At 36.7% G+C, this 26,017-nt stretch overlaps 1 protein-coding gene across 1 annotated transcript in view; it reads right to left on the bottom strand.

Moving 5' to 3' along the window:
- Positions 1-26,017, bottom strand: part of LOC136026244 (dnaJ homolog dnj-5-like) — a 92,478-nt gene that overhangs the window by 50,245 nt on the left and 16,216 nt on the right. The window contains exons 3-5 of the mRNA XM_065702603.1: positions 9,848-10,000; positions 3,607-3,756; positions 1,244-1,373 (exon numbers count right to left, since the gene is read on the bottom strand). Coding sequence (XP_065558675.1) covers positions 1,244-1,373; positions 3,607-3,756; positions 9,848-10,000 — 433 coding nt within the window. The remainder of the gene's footprint in view (positions 1-1,243; positions 1,374-3,606; positions 3,757-9,847; positions 10,001-26,017) is intronic.

The following is a 26,017-nucleotide window of genomic DNA, read 5'->3' as shown; positions in this document are numbered from 1 at the left end:
TTTTGAATCCCAAAAAGAATCTGATTGCTAGATTTGTTACCCAAGTTCAAAATCAACGGTCAGGTTGTTGACTGAAATGAAACTCGACAATAAAATCCTCAATTTGAGAATCCAGACCGTCAATCGAAAATACCTTAAATCACTATAATCACAGCATAAAAAAGGTGCGAAATATAATTTTTCGTTTTGTGCATGATGATAAGGTCGTACTGACTTATTTTTGATAAACTTCCATACTATTGTACCACCAAACCCTAGAGCCAGAGTTAGGTTTTTTCTCAGGGGAGGGAGAAAAGGTAGACTTTGCTACCCCCTCCTACACCATCGATACTGTAAATATTATAACTTTTCCCCACAAATATTACAATTTTAGCCAGTTTTGCCACCCTCCGGGCCTGCCACCAGGAGTGCTTGCCCCCCATCCCCTAGATCTGGCCCTACCGTATCCAGTAGTCTCCAGTAACCACCAATACCACATACACTATGTGGACATATTTTATTCCCATATCCACTCAAATATCTGCTTTGGTGCATTGGCGCAAGTCCAAGCTAGATTACATTGAATTTTGTAACAAGAAACCAAGTCCTTTGTTATTGTACCATTAAATTAACCAAGATTCATACACAGTTAGGATGTTCCAGATAAATTTTCTTTTAAAGGTAGAAACAGATGGCTTTGACAGATCGGTTTACCTACAGCAACATTTCAGAGAATATGCAATAGCTTCGTAATCTACATTTTTCCTACATATAATCGGACTGAATATGCCAATGTTGGCATTCTCAGCTCAATTAACAATAGAAAGAGAGAAGGGGTCACTCTTCGGGAAGGAAAAGTTTTAATTTAGAAGAGATTAGGCTACAGACTTGTGGAGAGAAACACAAACTGTGCTTATAAATTCAATCAGTCAATAAAGCTTTTTTTTCTCGTTTCATATCATCTTGCGAGTTCATAATATTCACCTTTAAAAAGCTGCTGACTGGAATTAACATAGAAGAATATATAGATATACCTTGCTTTTTTTAGACCCATGAGAACGGCTGTAAGAGGGTGAAAAAACTGAAAAACAACTGTTTAGAGAGTTTACTCCCTCACCTCAGAAATTTTACTCTGTTGTGAAATTTGTATCTTTCCACAATTCAATGGAAAATATTATGCATTATCTTTGCCTCTAGTTCGTGTTTCTTATTAAAATAGCCAAACAAATTTTTATAAATAGCAAAATAAATAGATAGTCCTTACCCCTCTTTAGATACCACGATTCCCAATGAAGCCACGTCAATCACAAGACGAACGAGCCATAATGCCAACACAGCCAGAGTGGAGAGCCATTTCAATGAGAGTTCCTTCGCCAACTTGGCCAACTGGTTCTCTATAATTTAAAAGCATTAACAACTAATAAAATTGGAAAATATAAGTTGGAACAAAAATAACTGTATAGCAGCAACTTCGCTGATGCAATACAGATCACAACAAAATAATTATTTTTGGTTATTTAGCTGCTAATAATGATTAATAATTTGATTAAACATTTCCTGAACATACAGAAGAAACATAGATCTTTTAATATCTTCAGAATCAAATAATATACAAGGAAACCAAGTCAATCAGCTTGGCCCGACCCTATAGCCTCAATTTACAAGAAAGCAGTACACAAATCTGTTTGTCAAAAAGGTGTCACGTGTTCTCTAGTTTCAGCATAACAGTAGTTTTAGATTGGCTAAGTAGGTTACTGGTTTACTCCATTGCTACTAATCACAACTCACCATAGCACCAAGCTGCTTGAGACCAACATAACTACGCACGCTTCTTCTCCATTCTAATCGATTTAAAACCACTCTCTTTACATCCTCTCTAGAAGTTCCAATTTCTGTTAAATCTGTCCTTATGACCTCCTCCCATCTCTGTCTGAGACAACTGGCTTTTCGTTTGTTTTTCTAAAAATGGCCATATTTGGCAAACTATCATACTTTATCTACAGAACGTGTCCTAGCCATCCCAATCTTTCTCTCATTATAGTCCTAGAAAGCTGAATAGAACTTTAGCCCTGCAAAAATGTAAACTTGTTTTTGATTGGTGGATTACTTTTAGCGAACCAACTAAAGATCGTTTTTCAATCTTATGTTAAAAGGCTTATGTTAAGAAATGGCAGTGCAAATCTGCTATAACGACTCTTTCACACTATGTCATACAACCTTTCACACTAGCACAACTCAAGATTTTGCGTTACCTTGTGTAATCTTACGGATCAAATTTCGCCCGTGTTAAAAAAAAAACAAAACAAATATAGTAGGACAGGAACGTAAGCAGGACTCTCTGAATAAGGAGTTAATACAAATTATGAGAAATTTAGGATTTTGAGTAAGGGGGATGGGGTAGAGGGGGTCGGGCAACACCCGAGGTCTCTTACCCTCCGTAGTTCCTGTCATAGGACAGAAATTGTTAATCGTCAATGAAAGATTCACATAAGTTAATTATGCCAACTAATCTTTCCTATATCTATATCATTTTAAAATACCCAGTCCATCAACTAAAACTTGTACATACCATAATATCCCTTCCCCTCAAAAAATTCAAAAATAGCTGGCAATTATTCTTTTTTTCTAATTACACCCCTCCATAAGGAAGGGGGCTAATAGTTTTACGAAGTTTTATGATGATAAAGGTTTAAAAACTTTGTATAACAGTTTGTCAGTTGTGTTTTACACAATTTCAATATTTGCCCGAAATATGGCTTTCAATAAAAGCCAGATTATCGTTAACACGAATATACCCTCAAAACAGCAGAAGACAACATTACGTCTGTCCAGTCTTCAAACCTCTATTTTAAAAAAATTGCATGCCGGACGGAGAGGTGTAACTCATAAAATAGGGCTATATCACTCTTTCAGACGCGTAAGAAGTACCGTTACCATAAACTCAGAGAGAAAAAAATTCACGACGGAAAAAATTCGTAAATTTGTAGCAAAGAGTGGTTTTGATTATAGTTAGGTTCGCAAAGGACAGTCTCTACAGAGGCTGTTTCTTTTTATGCAAGTAATTTTGTTTAAAGTAGAATCCCAGAAAAACACAGTTTACTTACAGAAAGTATTGCGATTATAAAACTTTTGGTTATTTTACTGGCTTATAATTTTCATACAAAAGAGTCAATCAAGTTTGGATTAGTATACGGTCATCGAACTAAAACAAATTCAAGTGATGCATGGTACCAGTTTGACATAGTTTTAAACCAATCAAAATTTAACAAGAAGGGATATTTAAGAAGACCATTCTCCAGAAATAAGGATTAACGTGATTTGCTTACGAAAACACGTAACAAAAATAAGTCAATAGAATTCTAGCATATTTTTCGACACGAAGATGTAGGAAATATCCTCTCTTTTTTTCTTTGGTTGAATTTTCGCAACTCAGTAAAATACTTGAAAAAAGGCAACTTAATTTGCACAAATTGGCATTTCAGTTGACATAACAAGCAAATATTAATTTTCTGCGTAAATCTATATGAAAATGAAGCTACCAACTTCTTGCACACAGCTGATAAGTCTGGCCTAAGGCCAACAAGCAGGCATATTTGACCTTGAATAAAAGAATATGATAAAACTAACCGCTACTATCCACTTCCCGTCGTCTCTTGGAGCCGAATTTTGATGATACTTTTATGGAGCTCTTTTCATTTTCATCCCGTTTTCGGCTAAAATCCTTTTGCCTTTGCTTCTTCGGCAAATTGACTACTTCACTTTTTGACGAACTTCCATCTATAAGCAAGAAATTAAAAAAAAAAATTAAATTCAGAAATTAAACCATTCCCAGGAATAACTGCTTTAGTAAATATAGGAAAACAATATATATTAGTACCGTAAATAAAAACAAAAGGTAATAACTTGCATTTTTACAATATAATAGGAGAGCAAAAGTAAAACGAAGAAACTTTTTGTGAGAGCGCTTTTTTCATTGAAGATTTAAACAAATCAAATGCGTAAAAATACACATGACACTACTAATTTTTTGCACTTGTCTCAGGACACAAATTCTAAAGCTGTTCCTGGCAATCTCTCCGGTTTTGACTCATTTATAAACACCGATACAAATGCCCTTTCATTTTACACATGACGCAAAACCAAAAAAAAAAAGAAAACATAATATTAATTTTGTCAATGATTATTATAAAATAAGGTAAAAAAAGGTAAAGGATACGGCATTAGACTTTGCAGTCCGTACCGGCGGTGCTGATCTCCGTTTCTTGGCCCTTCAGCCAGGAAGTGCAATGGGGGGTCGGGGGCCAACCATCCTGTTCTTTCGCACACCCTTCCTGCTTACCTTCCCCAGATTTTTCCAGGTACCCATTTAGAGCTGGGTCGACTCTGGCTAAGCTTACAGAGTCACACCACTGACCCCCATCCCAAACTGAACGATTGGATACACTGGGATTCGAACCCGTGTTCTCTCAGACAAAAAATCCTGAATCCAGCGCACCAATCCACTCAGCCAGGAGTATGAGTTGGAGTACGATTATATATATAAAATAATCATACAATAAAATGTATATTATTATCTAAAATATAATTATTGATATCATAAATTATTAAGATCGTCTTACGCATTGCGGTATTGAGCATAGAAGCTTTTTTTTTCATGAATGGAAAGAATTTATATTCAGCGACGAAGACCATACTGCCTTTCTATAACAAACAAACACAGCTTAGAAACAATAAACAAATTTTCTAAAGACAGTGGAATTCGATTTAGTTAATATATTTTACTGAAAGTTTTTTTTTTTAGCTTTGAAAACTTGTATTTAATTATTTTGTGCTATTTTGTTTGAATAAATTTATCATCTCAAATCATTTTATTTATCAGTCCTGGTTGAACTTAGTTGAAGTAAGGATGCTGGGGCTGTTTTAAAAAGTCTTTTAAAAAGCTTTTTAGTTTTAATTTTCGTATTTTAATGTAAGTTTATATATATATATATATATATATATATATATATATATATATATATATATATATATATATATATATATATATATATATATATATATATATATAATATATATATATATATATATACTACTACTAACAACTACTAATAACTCACTGCAGCACCAAGCCGCCTGAGGCCAACACAGCTACGCACGCTCCTCCTCCAACCTAATCTATTTAAAGCCTCCCTCTTTACACCCTCCCAGGAAGTTCCCATTTCCTTTAAATCCTTATTTATGACATCCTCCCAACCCAGACAAGGACGACCTGCTTTCCTTGTAGCCCCAGACGGCTGGCCAAAAAGGACAATCTTCGGTAATCTGTCATCCTTCATCCGTAGAACGTGGCCTAGCCATCTCAACCTTTCTTTCATTATAGCCCCAGAAAGCGGGATTGAACCACACTTTTCGTACAACCTACTGTTTGAAATACGGTCAGTCAGCCGGGTACCCAGAACAATCCGTAGGCAATTTCTCTGGAAAACATCTAGTAAATTTTCATCTGCTTTTCGGAGTGTCCATGCTTCAGAGCCATATTTGACCACTGTCATCACTGTAGCTTCCAATATTCTAATCTTGGTTTGTAGGCTTATCTTTCTATTCTTCCAAACTTTTTTTAACTGTGAAAAAACACCCTGAGCTTTAGCTATTCTACTTTTAACATCTTCACTGCTCCCACCATCTTTACTAATAATACTACCAAGGTAACTGAAGCTCCCAACCTGATCAATCTTTTCGTTACCTAAGGTCACCTGTTCATCTTCACTTATTCCTAACCTTAGTGCCTTAGTCTTCTTAACATTAATTTTCAAGCCTATTTTAGCACCCTGAACTCGTAAAACCTCTAAAAATTCATTCATTTTGCTCACACTTTCATCTAATATGCTTAAATCATCAGCATAATCTAAGTCCAGGAGCGTTCTTCCTCCCCATTTGATTCCATGGTCTCCAATTGCCTTTCCTGTGCTCCTTAAGACGAAGTCCATCAAAATGATCCATATAAAGGGGGATAGAACACAACCCTGCTTAACTCCTGATTTAATACAAAACCAGTTGCTAACCTCATTTCCTACCTTAACCGCAGCAGTATTATTCTCGTACATAGCGCAAATCACTTTAATGTATTTTTCTGGTATACCATATAACGATAAGACCTTTGTTAACGCTGTTCTATCAACAGAATCGAAAGCTTGCTCATAATCGATAAAACTAAGGACCAAAGGTGTTTGACAACGAAGGGACTTCTCAATTATTAACCTAAGAGTGAAAACATGGTCGACACATCCTCTACCTTTTCTAAAACCGCATTGTTCTTCCCTTAAAACTTTGTCTACAGCATGTCTCAGTCTAAAAAGTATCATATTACTCAGTAATTTGCTACCTACAGAGACCAGACTAATGCCTCGATAATTCCGACATTCACTCTTGTCACCTTTCTTATACAGTGGTTTAATTAAGGTTTTCCTAAAATCATTGGGTACTTCCCCTTTTTCAAAAATCATGTTCATAATCTTCAGTAGCTTATTCCTAACCTTAAAGCCACCATATTTAAGGAACTCATTAATCATACTATCAGCACCTGGGGCCTTATTATTTTTTAATCCTTCTAGTACTGTCGCTAATTCTTCCTCACTAAACAAATCTTCCTTCACATCCAAGGTATCACAAACTTTTTCATTTTCATCTATATCTTTTCCTGCAACTGTATCTCGGTTTAGCACATTCTCAAAATGTTCCACCCATCTTTCTTTAACTTTTTCCTTATCACTAATTGTGACCCCATTTCTATCTTTAACTGGGACTAGTCCGGATCGGCTACTCCCTTTCAATTTATTAACATGCCAGTATAATATTTTACTATTATGCCGTCTAGCCGCATCTTCCAGATCCTCAGCAATTTTATCCATCGCCTCCATTTCACATCTCCTTAGTTCATATTTTAATACTTTATCCACTTTCTTTACATTCCTTTTGTTTTCATACGACCTATCGCTCAGATAATTCTTATACAAACCCCTTCTACTCTCTATTAAACCTAAAGCTTTTTCACTAATATTCCTAGTTGCTGTCTTAGCACTCTTCCCTAGGACACCATCAGCAACTTCACAAATTGTTTTTCTGAAATTATTCCATCCATCTTCCACATTGTCAAATTTTAAACCCTCAAGTTTAGTACTCAACTGTTCCTGGAATTTTTTTCTCAAATTTTCATCCTGAAGTCTACCAACATCATAACTTTCCGGGAGGGAGTTACTCTTCCGAAATTTCAGCTTTAAATTAACCTTAGACACTACTAGATGGTGATCTTTACTTTTAACATCAATAACGGCACTCCTATACACCCTAGTATCTTGTATTGATCCTGCTAGTCTTCTGTTTACAATAACATAATCAATAAGGTTTGCTGTCTTACCATCACGTGAATACCATGTCAACTTATGGGCCATTTTGTGACCAAACACCGTATTGGTTATAACTAGGTTGTTATACCTACAAAATTGCAAAAGCCTATAGCCATTACTGTTTTCTTTTCCTACACCAAAATTACCTAGGCTAGGATACCATCTATCCCTATTTCTACCAACCTGGGCATTAAAATCTCCTAGCAAAAACACCATATTTCTACCTGGTACCCTGTCTATTTGCTCCTGTAACTGTAAGTAAAATTCATCTGAGTCACTAGTATCTCCATCAGTTGGTTCAATGGGGGCATATACTACTATAACTATATATATATATATATATATATATATATATATATATATATATATATATATATATATATATATATATATATATATATATATATATATATATATATATATATATATATATATATATATATATACTAGCTGTTGGGGTGGCGCTTCGCGCCACCCCAACACCTAGTTGGTGGGGGCGCTTCGCGCCCCCCCCAAGCCCCCCCGCGCGCGTAAGTCGTTACGCGCCATAATAGTTACGCGCCATTGTAGTTGTGTCCCTATGTCCCACCTGTGAATATAGATATATATATATATATATGGTTTTAACTACGTAAAACTTGCGAATATACAACATTCTTTGCTGTCCCATTGTCTTTGCATATAAATAGATTGTCAGGTTTACCGACTCTTGAACATGCAACATATAATGGTCCATGGGAAAACAATCTGTATTCAGATCTATACCTCATGATTCTAATGATTGCCCTTGAGCTTTGTTGATGGTGATTGCTAATCGACCATTCCCTGTCCCGGTGTCCCGGTCGTCATTTACATCCCCCTGTTTCCCCCGGTGTCCCCGTTGTAGTTGTGTCCCTGTGTCCCGGTCGTCATTTATATTCCCTGTGTCCCGGGTCCCGGTCATCATTTGTATCCCGGTGTCCCGGTCTGTATATAAATTCGTTTTTTAGTTTTGTTTTTCTCCTTTATTTTTTTCCTTTTTTTTTCTTTTTTAGCTTATTTAGATTTTTAGATTTTTTAGTTTTTTTTATTAGTTTTTAGTTTTTATTTCTTTTTAGTTTTTTTGTCCCGGTCGTCATTTATATCCCCCTGTTTCCCCCGGTGTCCCCGTTGTAGTTGTGTCCCTGTGTCCCGGTTGTAGTTGTGTCCCTGTGTCCCGGTCGTTATTTATATTCCCTGTGTCCCGGTCTAATCGAACATTCCTTTTGTCCTGGTCGCTTTCTCTTTGAGTGTCGTCATTTATTAGTTTTTTCCTTTTTTTTTAGTTTTTTATTGGTTTTTACCTTTATTTTAGCTTATTTTTCAGTTTTTTCCTTTTTTTTAGTTTTTTTTTATTTTTTATTTTTTTAGTTTTTTACCTTTTTTTAGTTTTTTTAGTTTTTTTAGTTTTTTAGCTTTTTTACTTTTTTTATTAGTTTTTAGTTTTTTTTGTAGTTTTTGCCTTTTTTTAGTTTTTTCAGTTTTTTTTTAGTTTTTTATTGGTTTTTACCTTTATAGTTTTTTTAGTTTTTTAGCTTTTTTATTTTTTTTATTAGTTTTTAGTTTTTTTTGTAGTTTTTGCCTTTTTTTAGTTTTTTCAGTTTTGACGTCACCTGATCCAGTTTTTTCAGGTGACGTCACCTGACCCATCCATCCATCCATCCACAGACAGACAACTTATTTTTATATATATAGATATATATATATAAATATATATATTCTAGTGTTGTACTGAAGACGGCCCTTGGACATATGGCTGAAATATTCACTGAGTTGGATTCCACTGTCTTGAAAAAATTTCTCTATTGTTTCCAAGTTGTGTTTGTTTAATTTATAATCAAACTTCATTATTATTATTATTTATTTAAGAATTAACGACGCTTCTTGACTACTAAGGTCCCTGCGTCGGTCAAACTTCATTATTGATATTATTGATAAATTATAAATAAAAAAAACAATTTAATAATTCAAAAGACACTTTGCCATGGGTTCGGCAGTGCTACCATCTTCCCTTTAGAGTTATTTTTATGATTCCGGTTGAATTTGTTATTTTATTATCTGAATTTATATCAAGCACAGGAAGGGCATGACATGCAGCACCGACAATTTTTTGTTGCTAAAGAAATTGGAGCTTTTAGCTTAATATTTTTAATTACTGGCTTCAAAACCAAAACCAACTTTAGTGAGATTTATGATTTTCATTCAATCTGCCCATGTTTTGAGTTTAAGACTTTGGAATTCCCCTCCCCACCCAACAAAAGAACCATGTAAAGTTGTAAAAACGAAATTCTCTATTTAAGTTTGTCAATTTTCAACTCATTAGGTATCATGAATCCCCCCATCCTCAGAAAAATTAGTAAGGACATGCTATGCAAAACCCAGAAAGGAAAAGAGCATTTATCGGACCGTCTGGTCTTGATGATCCATATAAATACATTCAAAAATACCTGAAAATTCCTCTACCACAGATTTATGTTCTTTCTGTCTCTTATTTGCATTTGTAGCTTTCTTATCAGTGATCACTTCTTGGTTTGCCAAAGTTCCATTGTACTGTTTCTTGTCTTTTGAATGAGTTTTAGTACGTAATCCTGCTGCTAAATCTGTAAAACACAAAATTGCACTATTCTGCATACTAATAAAACAAAGGCATAAAGAAAAAACCCACAATTCTCATTTGTTTCGAAGTAAGCCTAAGTTGTTTTTTTAATGGTAAGCTCTAGGAGGGGGAGGGAGGGAGGAATCAAAATTTCCATGAGCAACGCAAGCTACGATTGAAGCAAAGATTTGAATTTCTTTGAACTTTTTTTTTTTACCGTATGTGTAAACAGTCCAAGCCTATAAGTGAATATTCTTCCAGGCGAGGATGCGGGAGTGAGTATTTATGGAAAGTGCAAATCCAGGCCAAAAGTTGCATATTATTATTTATCTCTACACTATTATCCAATATTTTCACACGGGGGGGGGGGGGGTAGCCTTTGAAACAAATTTGAGTGTGGTTTCATCACCCCAGTCCATGAACAAAATTTCAATTTCTTAATACGTTATATATAAGTCTGTTTACCCTTTTGTAGCTCTTCAAATAAATATGTACCTCAAGGAATTCCTGTACAATGTAGCCTAAACGAACAGTATAAGCTATCTCACTCAAAGATACTCAAGGTAGAAGAACTTCTAAAAATTAATTCCACCGTAAGTACAAAATTAAACCACAACACTGTTCATGCCACTACAACAAGAATAGGAAGAAATCACCACAGGTTCAAGCTTAAAAGATGACTAGAAACTCTTTTTAGATGCCTTTTGGTACCTTTGGAGCCACGTGAGAATCTAAAGTACAATGTAACAAGTGCAGCAAACATAAATCGTGAACAAATGTTGCGTGTGAACCTGACTTAAGGCAATTCTGACAAGATTAACAACCATATTTTACATTATTTTCTTTCATTGCAGTTACTTTCTTCACTTCTTCTACAAAAGGAAAAGAATATTTCACAATTCCGATGATTGATTTCTTCTTTTTTTTTCTTCGTCTTGCTCTAGAGCTTAACTTTCTATTCAAACAGAAAAGATATAGTTCTTGTGTATTTTCTTGGTAGGGCAATGATGAAGTTCATACAATCTATATATATAAAAATAAGTTGTTTGTCTGTTATGTCTGTTACACTTTGTCTGTTACGCCAGACATATGACATCTGAAAAATAAAGAAGAAAAAGAAAACAAACTAAAATGTAAAAACTGGAAATTGCATAAATATTTCGAAATATTTTGACAATAGATTAAAGTAATTCGAAAACCTTCAAACAGATACTTAAAATTTTAGGTTTATTATAAATTGTTGAGCTTTAGCAAGCTTAGCACGTAAAGAGGAATTTTTAGTATAAATCTTAAAATGACAGAAGAAACAGCCGAGGAAGCTGCTCAAATAGTTAATTCAAAGAGAAATTTTAGTATAAATCCTACAATGGCAGAAGAAACAGCCGAGGAATCTGCTCAAAGGGTTAATGCCAAACCGCAAAACCGCGCAGTTAGATGAAAATCCACCTGGACAGCGAGAGTCAAAACGTATCAAAACTGAAAATGATAGCGATGATGATTGGGTTTGGGATTTTGACTTGGATAAGGTCATCAATGCCTACCAGATTTTAGTTAAAAAAAACAAAGGTTCGGCGATATGTATTTCATAGTGACGCTGAAAAATAAAGAAGAAAAAATAACTAAAAAAAGAAATAACTAAAGAAGAAAAAATAAACTAAAAAAAGCTAAAACACTAAAAAAAAGAAAAAACTAAAAAAAATGCACAAATGTATATATATAAAAATAAGTTGTCTGTGTGTCGAGTGACGTCATGTTTGTGTGTCGACTGACGTCATGTTTGTCGACCGACGAAATTACAGACCGGGACATCGGGACACAAATGACGACCGGGACATCTATCTATATATATAGATAAGTTGTCTGTGTGTCGAGTGACGTCATGTTTGTCGACTGACGAAATTACAGACCGGGACATCGGGACACAAATGACGACCGAGACACCGGGACATAGGGAATATAAATGACGACCGGGACACTCAAAGAGAAAGCGACCGGGACAAAATGAATGTTCGATTAGCAATCACCATCAACAAAGCTCCGGGACACAGGGAATATAAATGACAACCAGGACACTCAAAGAGAAATTACAGACCGGGACACCGGAACACAAATGACGACCGGGACAAAAATGACGACCGGGACACCGGGAATATAAATGACGACCGCGACACTCAAACAGAAATTACAGACTGGGACACAAGGCATAGACTCTTTGAGTAAATTCCTCGGCTGTTGCTATTGTAGGTTCTTCAGTCATTTTACAATTAAACATTTTTCCGTCCAAAATCTTCTTACAATTAAAAATTTGTCTTTGAACGAATTTTTAAAATACCTTTAATGACGTCATCGTCATAACAAACATGACGACAACTAACTTCATAACGACATGATGACATGACGTCACTCGACAGACATAACACACATACAACTTACCTATCTATATATATAAAAATAAGTTGTTTGTGTGTGTGGGTCTGTCTGTCGGGTGACGTCATGTTTGTGTGTCGACTGACGTCATGTTTTCAACTGACGAAATTACAGACCGGGACATCGGGACAGAAATGACGACCGGGACATCGGGACATAAATGACGACCGGGACGCCGGCACATCTATATATCTATATATATAAAAATAAGTTGTCTGTCTTTGGATCGTGTCTGTCAGGTGACGTCATGTTTATGTGTCGACTGACGTCATGAAGTTAGTTGTCGTCATTTTTGCTTTGACGGTGACGTCATTAAAGATATTTAAGACATATATGTTCACGTAGAAATCTGTTAATGTTTAAGTTTAAAATGACTGATGAACTTACAGTGGCAAAAGCCGATGAAGATGCTCAAAGAGTCTATGCGGAAAAACTTCCTGCTGATAGAGAAAGTCAGAAAAGAAAGCGTGCCGAGGAATCAAAAGAACAGCAAGGAAACAGGCTTGAGGCTGATAGAGAAAGAAAGAACAGAAAGCGTGCCGAGGAACTACCAGAGCAACGCGAAAGCAGACTTGCTGCTAAAAGAGAAAGTGAAAAAAGAAGGCGTGCCGAGGAATCACAAAAACAGCAAGAAATCTCGCTGTTTAGAGAAAGAAAGAACAGAAAGCGTGCCGAGGAACTACCAGAGCAACGCAAAAGCAGACTTGCTGCTAAAAGAGAAAGTGAAAAAAGAAGGCTTGCCGAGGAATCACAAGAACAGCAAGAAATCAGGCTTGCTGCTGATAGAGAAAGTAAGAAAAGAAAGCGTGCCGAGGAATCACAAGAACAGCAAGAAATCAGGCTTGCTGCTGATAGAGAAAGTAAGAAAAGAAAGCGTGCCGAGGAATCAGAGCAACCTGAAAGTTATCGCCTGGCATTCAGGTACAGCCCAGTCGATGATTATAGCTTGAGTAGATGTGTTCAAATCGGGACAATATCTAAAATTTGTCCCTATTGCAAGGCCTTGAAATTCAATGGTGAAACAATGGGAATGTGTTGCGCCTCAGGAAAAGTTAAACTTCCTCTATTGGCTGCACCACCAGAGCCATTGAAGACTTTCCTTACTGGAACTACGTCAGAATCTAAGCGTTTTTTGTCACAAATCAGAAAATACAACTCATGTTTCCAAATGACGTCGTTTGGAGCCCAAATCGAAAATCCAGATCAATTTATGTCTACTTTCAAAGTAAAAGGGCAAATTTATCATAGAGCAGGGTCCCTTCTACCATTCTCAGGCGAGAATTATAAATTTTTACAATTGTACTTCATCAGTGATAGAAATTCTGAATTGAATGCACGTTGCGAAATTTCTCCCAACGTTGAAAGGACAATCGTTTCCCAATTGCAACATCTTTTCCACGAAAATAATAATTTAGTGCGTCTATTCAAAAGAGCCATCGATTTGATGCCTACTGATACGCATAAAATTGTTATTTTCACTGACAAAACCCCTCCTGGCCAGCATGTGCGTAGATACAATGCTCCAACTATCGACGAAGTGGCAATCGTTATGGTCGGTGATCAGTTTTTACCTCGAGATATTATTCTTCATAAGTGAAACGCTCAGTTGTTAAGAATTGCTGAAACTCATCGATGCTACGATGCCCTACAATATCCTATCATTTTTTGGGATGGAGCCGACGGCTATCACTTTAATATTAAATTGATGAATCCAGCCACTAACAAAGAAATGAATAAGAAATGCAGTGCAATGCATTATTATTCCTATAGACTAATGATTCGGCAGGATGAAGAAAATGATATTTTAAAATGCCGTGAATTGTTTTTACCTTCGTCATATGCTGGCAGTCCCCGTCATATGCATGAATATGCTCAAGATGCTATTGCGTATGTTCGTCTCTATGGTCGTCCAGATTTATTTATTACATTTACATGTAATCAATCTTGGGACGAGATACTGCAGCTTTTACTTAAAGGCAAATCGGCGGTTCATAGGCATGACATTACGGCCCGTGTCTTCCGGCAAGTTGAAATCACTGATAAACTACATAGTAAAACTTGAAATGTTTAGGTCAGTGCGATGCTGGATGTACTCAGTGGAATGGCAAAAACGAGGTTTGCCACACGCACATATACTAATCTGGCTACAAAAAAAAATTACTTCGAACGAAATTGATGATGTGATTTCCGCTGAAATACCTGATAAAAATGTCGATAAGGGGTTACATGATATTATTGTAAAAAATATGATACATGGACCTTGCGGTGCACTGAACGAAAATTCACCATGCATGGCCAAAGGAAGGTGCACAAAGCAATATCCTCGACTTTTAGTATCAAACACAATTACTGGCAATGATGGTTACCCACAATATAGAAGAAGATCTACTAAAGATGGCGGTAAAACAGCAATAATAAAGAAGCGTAGCGGTACCACCAACGAAGTAGATAACCAGTGGGTTGTTCCATATTCCCTATTATTATCAAAAACATTTAATGCACACATAAACGTTGATTACTGTAACTCCGTAAAGGCAATCAAATACAAATGTAAATACGTCAACAAAGGCAGTGACATGGCAGTTTTTGGCATGCAGCCCGAAATCAAAGATTTCGACGAAATCGTACAATATCAGGCTGGAAGATACATAAGCAGTAATGAAGCTGTTTGACGAATTCTTTCATTTCCGATACATGAACGTAGTCCAGCTGTTGTTCACTTAGCGGTACATTTACAGAATGGTCAACGTGTTTATTTCACGGAAACCAACGTGCAACAAAGAGCCCTGAATCCACCGGATACAACATTAACAGCTTTTTTTCGCTGTGCAAAAATGATTAATTTGCAAAAAAACTGCTGTATACTGAAGTGCCTTCGTATTACACGTGGAATACTAAAAATAAAGTAGTTGAACGTCGAAAACAGGGTAAGTCAGTCGACGGCAAACCTACCATCTTCAAAGATACCACGATAGGAAGACTCTACACCGTTCACCCCAATCAACACGAATGCTTCTTTCTACGCCTGCTTTTGGTGAATATACCCGGTCCGACATCCTTTGAGTATTTGAGAACTGTAAACGGTACTATACATGACACTTACCGTAGTGCATGCCAAGCTCTGAATTTATTGGAGAATGACCAACACTGGGATAACTGCATCAATGACGCGTGCGAAACGTCAACCCCAAGTCAAATTCGTGCATTGTTTGGCATCATTTTAACAACTTGCTCTCCATCAGCTCCTACAGAGTAATGGGAAAAATATAAGTCAAAAATTTCCGAAGATATACTCCATCGAAAACAGTTAGAGACGTCAGATATGACTTTTGATTTTACATCAGAAATTTATAACTACACTTTAGTTATTATAGAAGATTTGTGCGCACGTATGGCAAACAAACCTCTTCAGGATTTGGGAATGCCTTCACCTAACCGTATCGCTGCTGTTTCGACATGTGTAGAATAGGATCGTGAACAAAGTTAAAGTACGAGTGAACTATTGTCGTATGTACAAAATAACATTTCCAAGTTAACGTCGGAACAAAAAGACATTTATGATACGATAATGCATTGTGTCGATAACAACGTTGGAGAAATTTTCTTTTTGGATGCGCCAGGAGGTACTGGTAAAACGTTTGTGATAAAACTGATTCTGGCATCAATTCGATCATAAAATGTTATAGCGTTGGCAATTGCGTCGTCCGGAATAGCCGCAACATTGCTGCCTGGTGGAAGAACTGCTCATTCCGCTTTGAAATTGCCTCTGAATTTGCATTCTACAGAAACTCCCACGTGCAATATTTCCAAATCATATGGGATGGGTAGAGTGTTGCAGCAATGCCAACTTATTATTTGGGGTGAGTGCACAATGGCACACAAAAAATCGCTCGATGCTCTGGATCAATGCTTGAAAGATTTGCGAGGGAAGTCGAAACCCTTTGGCAGCACCTTAATATTGCTTGCGGGAGATTTCAGGCAAACATTACCTATAATACATAATCAACTCCTGCAGACGAAATGAATGCTTGCCTGAAAAATTCTAATTTTTGGGCACGCGTAAAAATATCAACATTAACTACAAATATGCGTGTCCGATTGCAAAACGATGACTCTGGTCAAACATTTTCAGATCAATTGCTGGCAATTGGAAACGGAAAGCTCCCAGTAGACTCAATTTCAGGACGTATACAACTACCTGCTGATTTCTGTAATTTAGTGACGTCCAAAAATGAATTGATTGAAAAAGTATTTCCGAATATTCTAAAAAATTATAAAAATAATAAATGGCTAAGTGAAAGAGCGATTCTCGCACCCAAAAATATAGACGTCCACGAAATCAACAATATTGTTTTGACCAAGATTCGAGACCAGGCAGTCCTTTACAAGTCAGTCGAAACAGTTTTGGAACCAAATGAAGCGGTTAATTATCCATCTGAATTTTTAAATTCCATAGATCTTTCAGGGTTTCCACCACACGTGCTACAACTAAAAATAGGCGTACCAATAATACTTTTAAGAAATATCAACCCACCAAAGCTTTGCAATGGCACTCGACTTGCCGTAAAAAAAAAAACAATGGAAAACCTAATAGAGGCCACAATCTTGACAGGGCCTTCTGAGGGTGAGGCTGTTCTTATTCCTCGCATTCCCATGATTCCCACGGATCTGCCTTTTCAATTTAAAAGATTGCAATTCCCAATTCGATTAGCATTTGCAATCACCATTAACAAAGCTCAAGGTCAATCATTAGAAAAATGTGGTATAGATCTTAATACTGATTGCTTTTCCCATGGACAATTGTACGTTGCATGTTCGAGGGTCGGTAAACCTGACAATCTATTTATATGCAGCGACAATTGGACAGCGAAGAATGTTGTATATTCGCAAGTTTTACGCAGTTAATTTGTATTTTGGAACCAAATGAAGCGGTTAATTATCCATCTGAATTTTTAAATTCCATAGATCCTTCAGGGTTTCCACCACACGTGCTACAACTAAAAATAGGCGTACCAATAATACTTTTAAGAAATATCAACCCACCAAAGCTTTGCAATGGCACGCGACTTGCCGTAAAAAAAACAATGGAAAACCTAATAGAGGCCACAATCTTGACAGGGCCTTATGAGGGTGTGGCTGTTCTTATTCCTCGCATTCCCATGATTCCAACGGATCTGCTTTTTCAATTTAAAAGATTGCAATTCCCAATTCGATTAGCATTTGCAACCACCATCAACAAAGCTCAAGGGCAATCATTAGAAAAATGCGGTATAGATCTTAATACAGATTGCTTTACCAATGTACAATTGTATGTTGCATCTTTGAGGGTCGGTAAACCTGACAATCTATTTATACGCACAGACAATGGGACAGCGAAGACTGTTGTATATTCACAAGTTTTACGTAGTTAATTTGTATTGTATCTATCTATCTATCTATCTATCTATCTATATAAAAACGAGTTGTGTGTATGCATGTTTGTTTGTTTGTAAAAAGAGCGTTTGCATATGACGTCATTATAAGTACATACGGCTTTGTATATGGACAGACAATGGGAAAGCCAAGAATGTTGTATATTCGCAATTTTTACGTAGTTTGAAACACATATATAAATCTATCTATATTCACAGGTGGGACACAGGGACACAACTACAATGGCGCGTAACGACTTACGCGCACGGGGGGTCTTGGGGGGGCGCGAAGCGCCCCACCAACTAGGTGTTGGGGTGAAGCGAAGCGCCACCCCAACAGCTAGTATATACATATATATATATATATATATATATATATATATATATATATATATATATATATATATATATATATATATATATATGTATATATATATATATATATAAATAAGTTGTCTGTCTGTGTGTCTGTCTGTGGATCAGGTGACGTCATGTTTCTGTGTTGACTGACGTCATGAAATTAGTTGTCGTCATTTTTGCTATGACGGTGACGTCATTAAAGATATTTAAGACATATATGTTCACGTAGAAATCTATTAATGTTTAAGTTTAAAATGACTGATGAACTTACAATGGCAAAAGCCGGTGAAGATGCTCAAAGAGTCTATGCCAAAAAACTTGCTGCTGATAGAGAAAGTCAGAAAAGAAAGCGTGCCGAGGAATCAAAAGAACAGCAAGGAAACAGGCTTGAGGCTAAAGAACGCAAAACCGCTCAGTTAGATGAAGATCCACCTGGACAGCGAGAGTCCAAACATATCAAAACTGAAAATGATAGCGATGATGATTGGGTTTGGGATTTTAGTTAACCAGATTTTACCAGATTTTAGTTAAAAAAACAAAGGTTCGGCGATATGTATTTCATAGTGAAGCTGAAAAATAAAGAAGAAAAAGAAAACTGAAAAAAGAAAAAATGTAAAAAACTAAAAAATACTAAAAAAAAAAAAAAACACTCAAAGAGAAATTACAGACCGGGACACAAATGACGACCGGGACACAGGGAATATAAATGACGACTAGGACACAGGTATTTAAGAATATCGTTCAAAGACAAATTTTTAATTGTAAGAAGACCGTTGAAAGAGAAATTTCTAATTGTAAAATGACTGAAGAACCTACAATGGCAACACCCGAGGAAGCTGCTCAAAACGAATGTATTCAAGCCGAAGTAGCTGAGTTGGTAAAGCTTTATGTTTCAGGTTCTAGGTCCGAGAGGCTCCAGGTTTGAACCTTGGCTTTAGCATTAATACAAAAGAAGAAAAAAACTAAAAAAGGTAAAAACTACAAAAAAACTAAAAAGAAAAAATATATATATATATATTTATATATATCTATATATATATAAAAATAAGTTGTCTGTCTGTCTGTGGATCAGGTGACGTCATGTTTCTGTGTTGACTGACGTCATGAAATTAGTTGTCGTCATTTTTGCTTTGACGGTGGCGTCATTAATGGTATTTAAGACATGCGTTCACGGAAAAATGTTTAATTGTAAAATGACTGAAGGTTCGGCGATATGTACTTCATAGTGACGCTGAAAAATAAAGAAGAAAAAAAAAACTGAAAAAATGTAAAAAACTAAAAAAAAACTAAAAAGAAAAAACACTCAAAGATAAATTACAGACCGGGACACAAATGACGACCGACACAGAGGGAATATAAATGACGACCAGGAACCTCAAAGAAAAATTACAGACTGGGACACCCGGACACAAATCACGACCGGGAATATAAATGACGACCGGGACGCAGGGAAACAACTACAACGGGGACGCCGGGGGAACAGGCGGGATATATAATTGACGGCTGAGACACAGGGATTGTTTGAATAGAAATTACAGACCTGGACACAAATGACAACCGGGACACTGGGACACACGGAATATAAATGACGACCGGGACACTCAAAGAGGAACTACAAACTGGGACAACAGGACACAAATGACGACCGGGACACAGGGAATATAAATGCTATTTATATGCACAGACGCGTAACTAATATGGCGCGTAACGACTTACGCGCGCGGGGGGGCTTGGGGGGGGCGCGAAGCGCCCCCACCAACTAGGTGTTGGGGTGGCGCGAAGCGCCACCCCAACAGCTAGTATATATATATATATATATATATATATATATATATATATATATATATATATATATATATATATATATATATATATATATCAAACAGTTCGTGGTAACGAACTGTAGTAAGGAGCGACCCGGCTCAATAGTAACCAAAACTCTAAAAAATGGAATTTTGATTCCAATAGCTACATCAAAAGAATCGCATTTTAATGCTGGTTTTAAATATTTAAGTTTCATCAAGTTTAGTCTTACCCATCAAAAGTTACGAGCCTAAGAAAATTTGCGTTATTTTAGAAAATAGGGGGAAACGCCCCCTAAAAGTCATAGAATCTTAACGAAAATCACACCATCAGATTCAGCGTATCAGAGAACCCTACTGTAGAAGTTTCGAGCTCCTATCTACAAAATGTGGAATTTTGCATTTTTTGCCAAAAGGCAGATCACGGATGCGTGTTTATTTGTTTGTTTTTTTTGTTTTTTTTTCCCAGGGGTGATCGTATCGACCCAGTTGTCCTATAATGTTGCAAGAGGGCTCATTCTAACGGAAATGAAAAGTTCTAGTGCCCTTTTTAAGCGACCAAAAAAATTGGAGGGCACCTAGGCCCCCACCCACGCTAATTATTTTCCCAAAGTCAACGGATCAAAATTCTGAGATAGCCATTTTATTCAGCGTAGTCGAAAAACCTTATAACTATGTCTTTGGGGACGACTTACTCCCCCACAGTCCCCGTGGGAGGGGCAACAAGTTACAAACTATGACCAGTGCTTACATATAGTAATGGTTATTGGGAAGTTGAGAAGAGGGGGATATGCTGGGGGAACTTTCCTTCGAGAATTTGTAATGGGAGAAGAAAATTTCCATGAATGGTGAGCAGGATTTACTAGCATTATTTAAAAAAAAAACAATTAAAAAATAAAAGTGAAAAAGCTTTTTCAGCTGGAAGTAAGGAACAGCAATAAAACTTAAAACAAACAGAAATTATTACCCATATGAGGGGCTCACCTCCTTCTAATACCTTGCTCTTTACGCTAAAGTATTTTCAGTAATTTCAACTACTTATTCTACGGCTTTTGTGATTCAGGGGGTCATTCTTAATGAATTGGGATAAAATTTAAGCTTTAGTGTAAAGAGCGAGGTACTGACAATGGGGCGAATCCCCTCATATATGTAATAAAAACATGAGAATACATAAGTTCTTTGCGTAAGCTAATTTATAAGTTACGTAAATCTTTTACCAATAAAAAGATTCGTAAAAAATTAAAAGTTCTAGTTGCCTTTTTAATTAACCAAAAAATCGGGGGGCAACTAGGCTTCGTCCCCCGCTCTTTTTTTCTCAAAATCATTCGATCAAAATTATGAGAAAGCCATTGAGCCAAAAAAAAAAAAAAAATATGCAAATTTTGTTTTGATTATTCCTTTGCGGAGAGCCAAAATCAAAACATGCATTGATTCAAAAACGTTCAGAAATTAAATAAAAAAAAAACAAGTTTTTTTAACTGAAAGTAAGGAGCGACATTAAAACTTAAAACGCACAGAAATTACTTCGTATATGAAAGAGGCTGCTTCCTCATCAACGCCCCGCTCTTTACGCTAAAGTTTTTTACTGTTTTAAAAAGAAGAATTGAGAGAAAGAGTCAAACTCCCTTCATTCGTTTTCAGTTCAAATTCCCTTGCAAATCTTTCAAACATTGATCCAGAGCCTCGAGCGATCTTTTGTGTGCCATTGTGCACTCGTCCCAAATAATAAGTTTGCATTGCTGCAATACTTTACCCATCCCAGATGATTTCGAAATATTGCACGTGGGAGTTTCTGTAGAATGCAAATTCAGAGGCAATTTCAAAGCGGAATGAGCAGTTCTTCCACCCGGCAGCAACGTTGCGGCTATTCCGGACGACGCCATTGCCAACGCTATATCATTTTTTGATCGAATTGATGTCAGAATCAGTTTTATCACAAACGTTTTACCAGTACCTCCTGGCGCATCCAAAAAGAAAATTTCTTCAACGTTGTTATCGACAAAATACATTATCGTTTCATAAATATCTTTTTGTTCCGATGTTAACTTGGAAATATTATTTTGTACATACGACAATAGATCACTCGTACTGTAACTTTTTTCACGATCCAATTCTACACATGTCAAAACAGCAGCGGTACGATTAGGTGAAGGCATTCCCAAATCCTGAAGGGGTTTGTTTGCCATACATACGCACAAATCTTCTATAATAACTAAAGTGTAGTTATAAATTTCTGATGTAAAATCAAAAGTCATATCTGATGTATCTAACCGTTTTCGATGGACTATATCTTCGGACATTTTCGATTTATATTTTTCCCATAACTCTGTAGGAGCTGAAGGAGAGCAAGTTGTTAGTATGATTCTAAACAATGCACGAATTTGACTTGGAGTTGACGTTTGGCACGCGTCATTGATGCAGTTAGCCCAGTGGTGGTCATTCTCCAATAAATTCAGAGCTTGGCATGCACTACGGTAAGTTTCATGTAGAGTACCGTTTACAGTTCTCAAATACTCAAAGGACGTCGGACCGGGTACATTCACCAAAAGCAGGCGTAGAAAGAAGCATTCATGTTGATTGGGGTGAACGGTGTAGAGTCTTCCTATCGTGGTATCTTTGAAGATGGTAGGTTTGCCGTCGACTGACTTACCCTGTTTTCGACGTTCAAATACTTTATTTTTAGTATTCCACGTGTAATACGAAGGCACTTCAGTATACAGCAGTTTTTTGCAAAAGAATCATTTTTGCATAGCGGAAAAAAAGCAGTTAACTTTGTATCCGGTGGATTCAGGGCTCTTTGTTGCACGTTGGATTCCGAAAAATAAACACGTTGACCATTCTGTAAATGTACCGCTAAGTGAACAACAGCTGGACTACGTTCATGTATCGGAAATTAAAGAATTCGCCAAACAGCTTCATTACTGCTTATGTATCTTCCAGCCTGATATTGTACGATTTCGTCGATATCTTTGATTTCAGACTGCAAGCCAAAAACTGCCATGTCACTGCCTTTGTTGACGGATTTACATATGTATTTGATTGCCTTTACGGAGCTACAGTATTCAACGTTTATGTGCGCATTAAATGTTTTTGATAATAATGGGGAATATGGAACAACCCACTGGTTATCTACTTCGATGGTGGTACCGTTACGCTTCTTTATTATTGCTGTTTTACCGCCTTCTTCAGTAGATCTTCTTCTATATTGTGGGTAACCATCATTGCCAGTAATTGTGTTGGGTACTAAAAGTCGAGGATATTGCTTTGTGCACTTTCCTTTGGCCATGCATGGTGAATTTTCGTTCAGTGCACCGCAAGGTCCATGTATCATATTTTTTACAACAATATCATATAACCCCTTATCGACATTTTCATCAGGTATTTCAGCGGAAATCACATCATCAATTTCATTAGAAGTAATTTTATAATGTAGCCAGATTAGTATATGTGCGTGTGGCAATCCTCGTTTTTGCCATTCCACTGAGTACATCCAGCATCGCACTGACCCAAACACTTTAAGTTTTACTATGTAGTTTATCAGTGATTTCAACTTTTGCCGGAAGACACGGGCCGTAATGTCATGTCTATGAACCGCCGATTGTCCTTGAAGTACAAGCTGCTGTATCTCGTCCCAAGATTGATTACATATAAATGTAATAAATAAATCTGGACGACCATAGAGACGAACATACGCAATAGCATCTTGAGCATATTCATGCATATGAAGGGGACTGCCAGCATATGACGAAGGTAAAATCGTTAATCTTCCAACGTTTGTGGTATTACCATCATTTACAACTGCATTTCGCAAATGAATGTGTTGTTCAGAGCGGAGCTTGGTCTGATTCAGACGGAAAAATAGCAAACGTTCTGATTCAATTTTTGCATACATATCAACGATGTATTGGTGAAACAATTGACGGAATTTTAAAATATAATTGTCTTCATCCTGCCGAATCATTAGTCTATAGGAATATTAATGCATTGTACTGCATTTCTTATTCATTTCTTTGTTAGTGGCTGGATTTATCAATTTAATATTAAAGTGATAGCCGTCGGCTCGATCCCAAAAAATGATAGGACAATGTAGATTGTAGAGCATCGTAGCATCGATGAGTTTCAGCAATTCTTACCAACTTAGCGTTTCGCTTATGAAGAATAATATCTCGAGGTAAAAACTGATCACCGACCATAACGATTGCCACTTCGCCGATAGTTTTGAACATCGATTGCTGTTTTGAACAGACGCACTAAATTATTATTTTCGTGGAAAAGATGTTGCAATTGGGAAACGATTGTCCTCTCAACGTCGGGAGAAATTTCGCAACGTGCATTCAATTCAGAATTTCTATCACTGATGAAGTACAATTGTAAAAATTTATGATTCTCGCCTGAGAATGGTAGAAGGGACCCTGCTCTATGATAAATTTGCCCTTTTACTTTGAAAGTAGGCATAAATTGATCTGGATTTTCAATTTGGGCACCAAACGACGTCATTTGGAAACATGAGTTATATTTTCTGATCTGTGATAAAAACGCTTAGATTCTGACGTAGTTCCAGTAAGAAAAGTCTTCAATGGCTCTGGTGGTGCAGCCAGTAGACGAAGTTTAACTTTTCCTGAGGCGCAACACATTCCCATTGTTTCACCATTGAATTTCAAGGCCTTGCAATAGGGACAAATTTTAGACATAGTCCCAATTTGAACACATCTACTCAAGCTATAATCATCGACTGGTCTGTACCTGAATGCCAGGCGATAATTTTCAGGTTGCTCTTGTGATCCCTCGGCACGCTTTCTTTTCTTACTTTCTCTATCAGCCGCAAGCCTGTTTTCTTGCTGTTCTTGTGATTCCTCGGCATGCTTTCTTTTCTTACTTTCTCTATAAGCCGCAAGCCTGTTTTCACACTATTGTTGTGGTTCCTCGGCACGATTTCTTTTCTTACTTTCTCTATCAGCCGCAAGCCTGTTTTTATGCTGTTCTTGTGATTCCTCGGCACGCTTTCTGTTCTTACTTTCTCTATCAGCCACAAGCCTGTTTTCTTGCTGTTCTTGTGATTCCTCGGCACGCTTTCTTTTCTTACTTTCTCTATCAGCCGCAAGCCTGTTTTCACACTGTTGTTCTGGTTCCTCGGCACGCTTTCTTTTCTTACTTTCTCTATCAGCCGCAAGCATGTTTTCTTGCTGTTCTTGTGATTCCTCGGCACGCTTTCTTTTCTTACTTTCTCTATTAGCCGCAAGCCTGTTTTCTTGCTGTTCTTGTGATTCCTTTCCTTCGAAACAAAATACAACTCCCTCCCAAGGAACAGATCTGTGTGTTCCTGTGTTTGCTTGAAAAATATTAAGGTAGTTTTGATAGAACAACATATACCTCATGGACATGGTCGCAAATAGTTATACAGGACCAAACAGAGGTGGTCCCAATAACTCAACACTGGACGTTTCGTTCTGCAAGTAATTAGACTGAACTGTGTGCTCATGTATATATCTTGTTAACTAAATAAATCGTGATACCTTTCAGGGTTCTTGACAATTAAGTCTTCAGTTGGTATCTAAATTTTTTTGTATTCTCATCAATCTTGTAACATTATTACATCTGAGCAGAATGCAGACGTGATGGTGGACAGTGCACAAATTAAAAGGGTACTGTGAACCCGTTCCCCCCTCAAGATTAGCGTGGAGGCATAACCCAAAATATTGAAAAAGCGACCTTAAATACACTTTTACCATGTCAGCCACCAATGCCCCAGCTAAGTACCAGGCCTGTGTGTATCAAATATTATCCAATTTCTTTGCAGACTGAGGTATAATTCCATTTTTTTTTCCCAATTGTAATTTTTGTTGAAGTCTGTACATTTGCTAGTTGTATATTTTACTAGCTTTGAGTTTTTCTTTTTTGTCGCAAAGAAAACAAACAAAACAAAAAACAAACAAAAAACAACAAAAAGCAAATCTGGTAATCTAGATTATTAGTGATGGATCTTTCCAAAATAAACCATATTGTCTTTTTAGTAAGTAATAC

Source organism: Artemia franciscana, chromosome 4 (genome assembly GCF_032884065.1).
Source record: "Artemia franciscana chromosome 4, ASM3288406v1, whole genome shotgun sequence".
Taxonomy (NCBI): Eukaryota; Metazoa; Arthropoda; class Branchiopoda; order Anostraca; family Artemiidae; genus Artemia; species Artemia franciscana.
The sequence above is the reverse complement of the archived record's forward strand: the minus strand, read 5'-3'. Positions and strand labels throughout refer to the sequence as shown.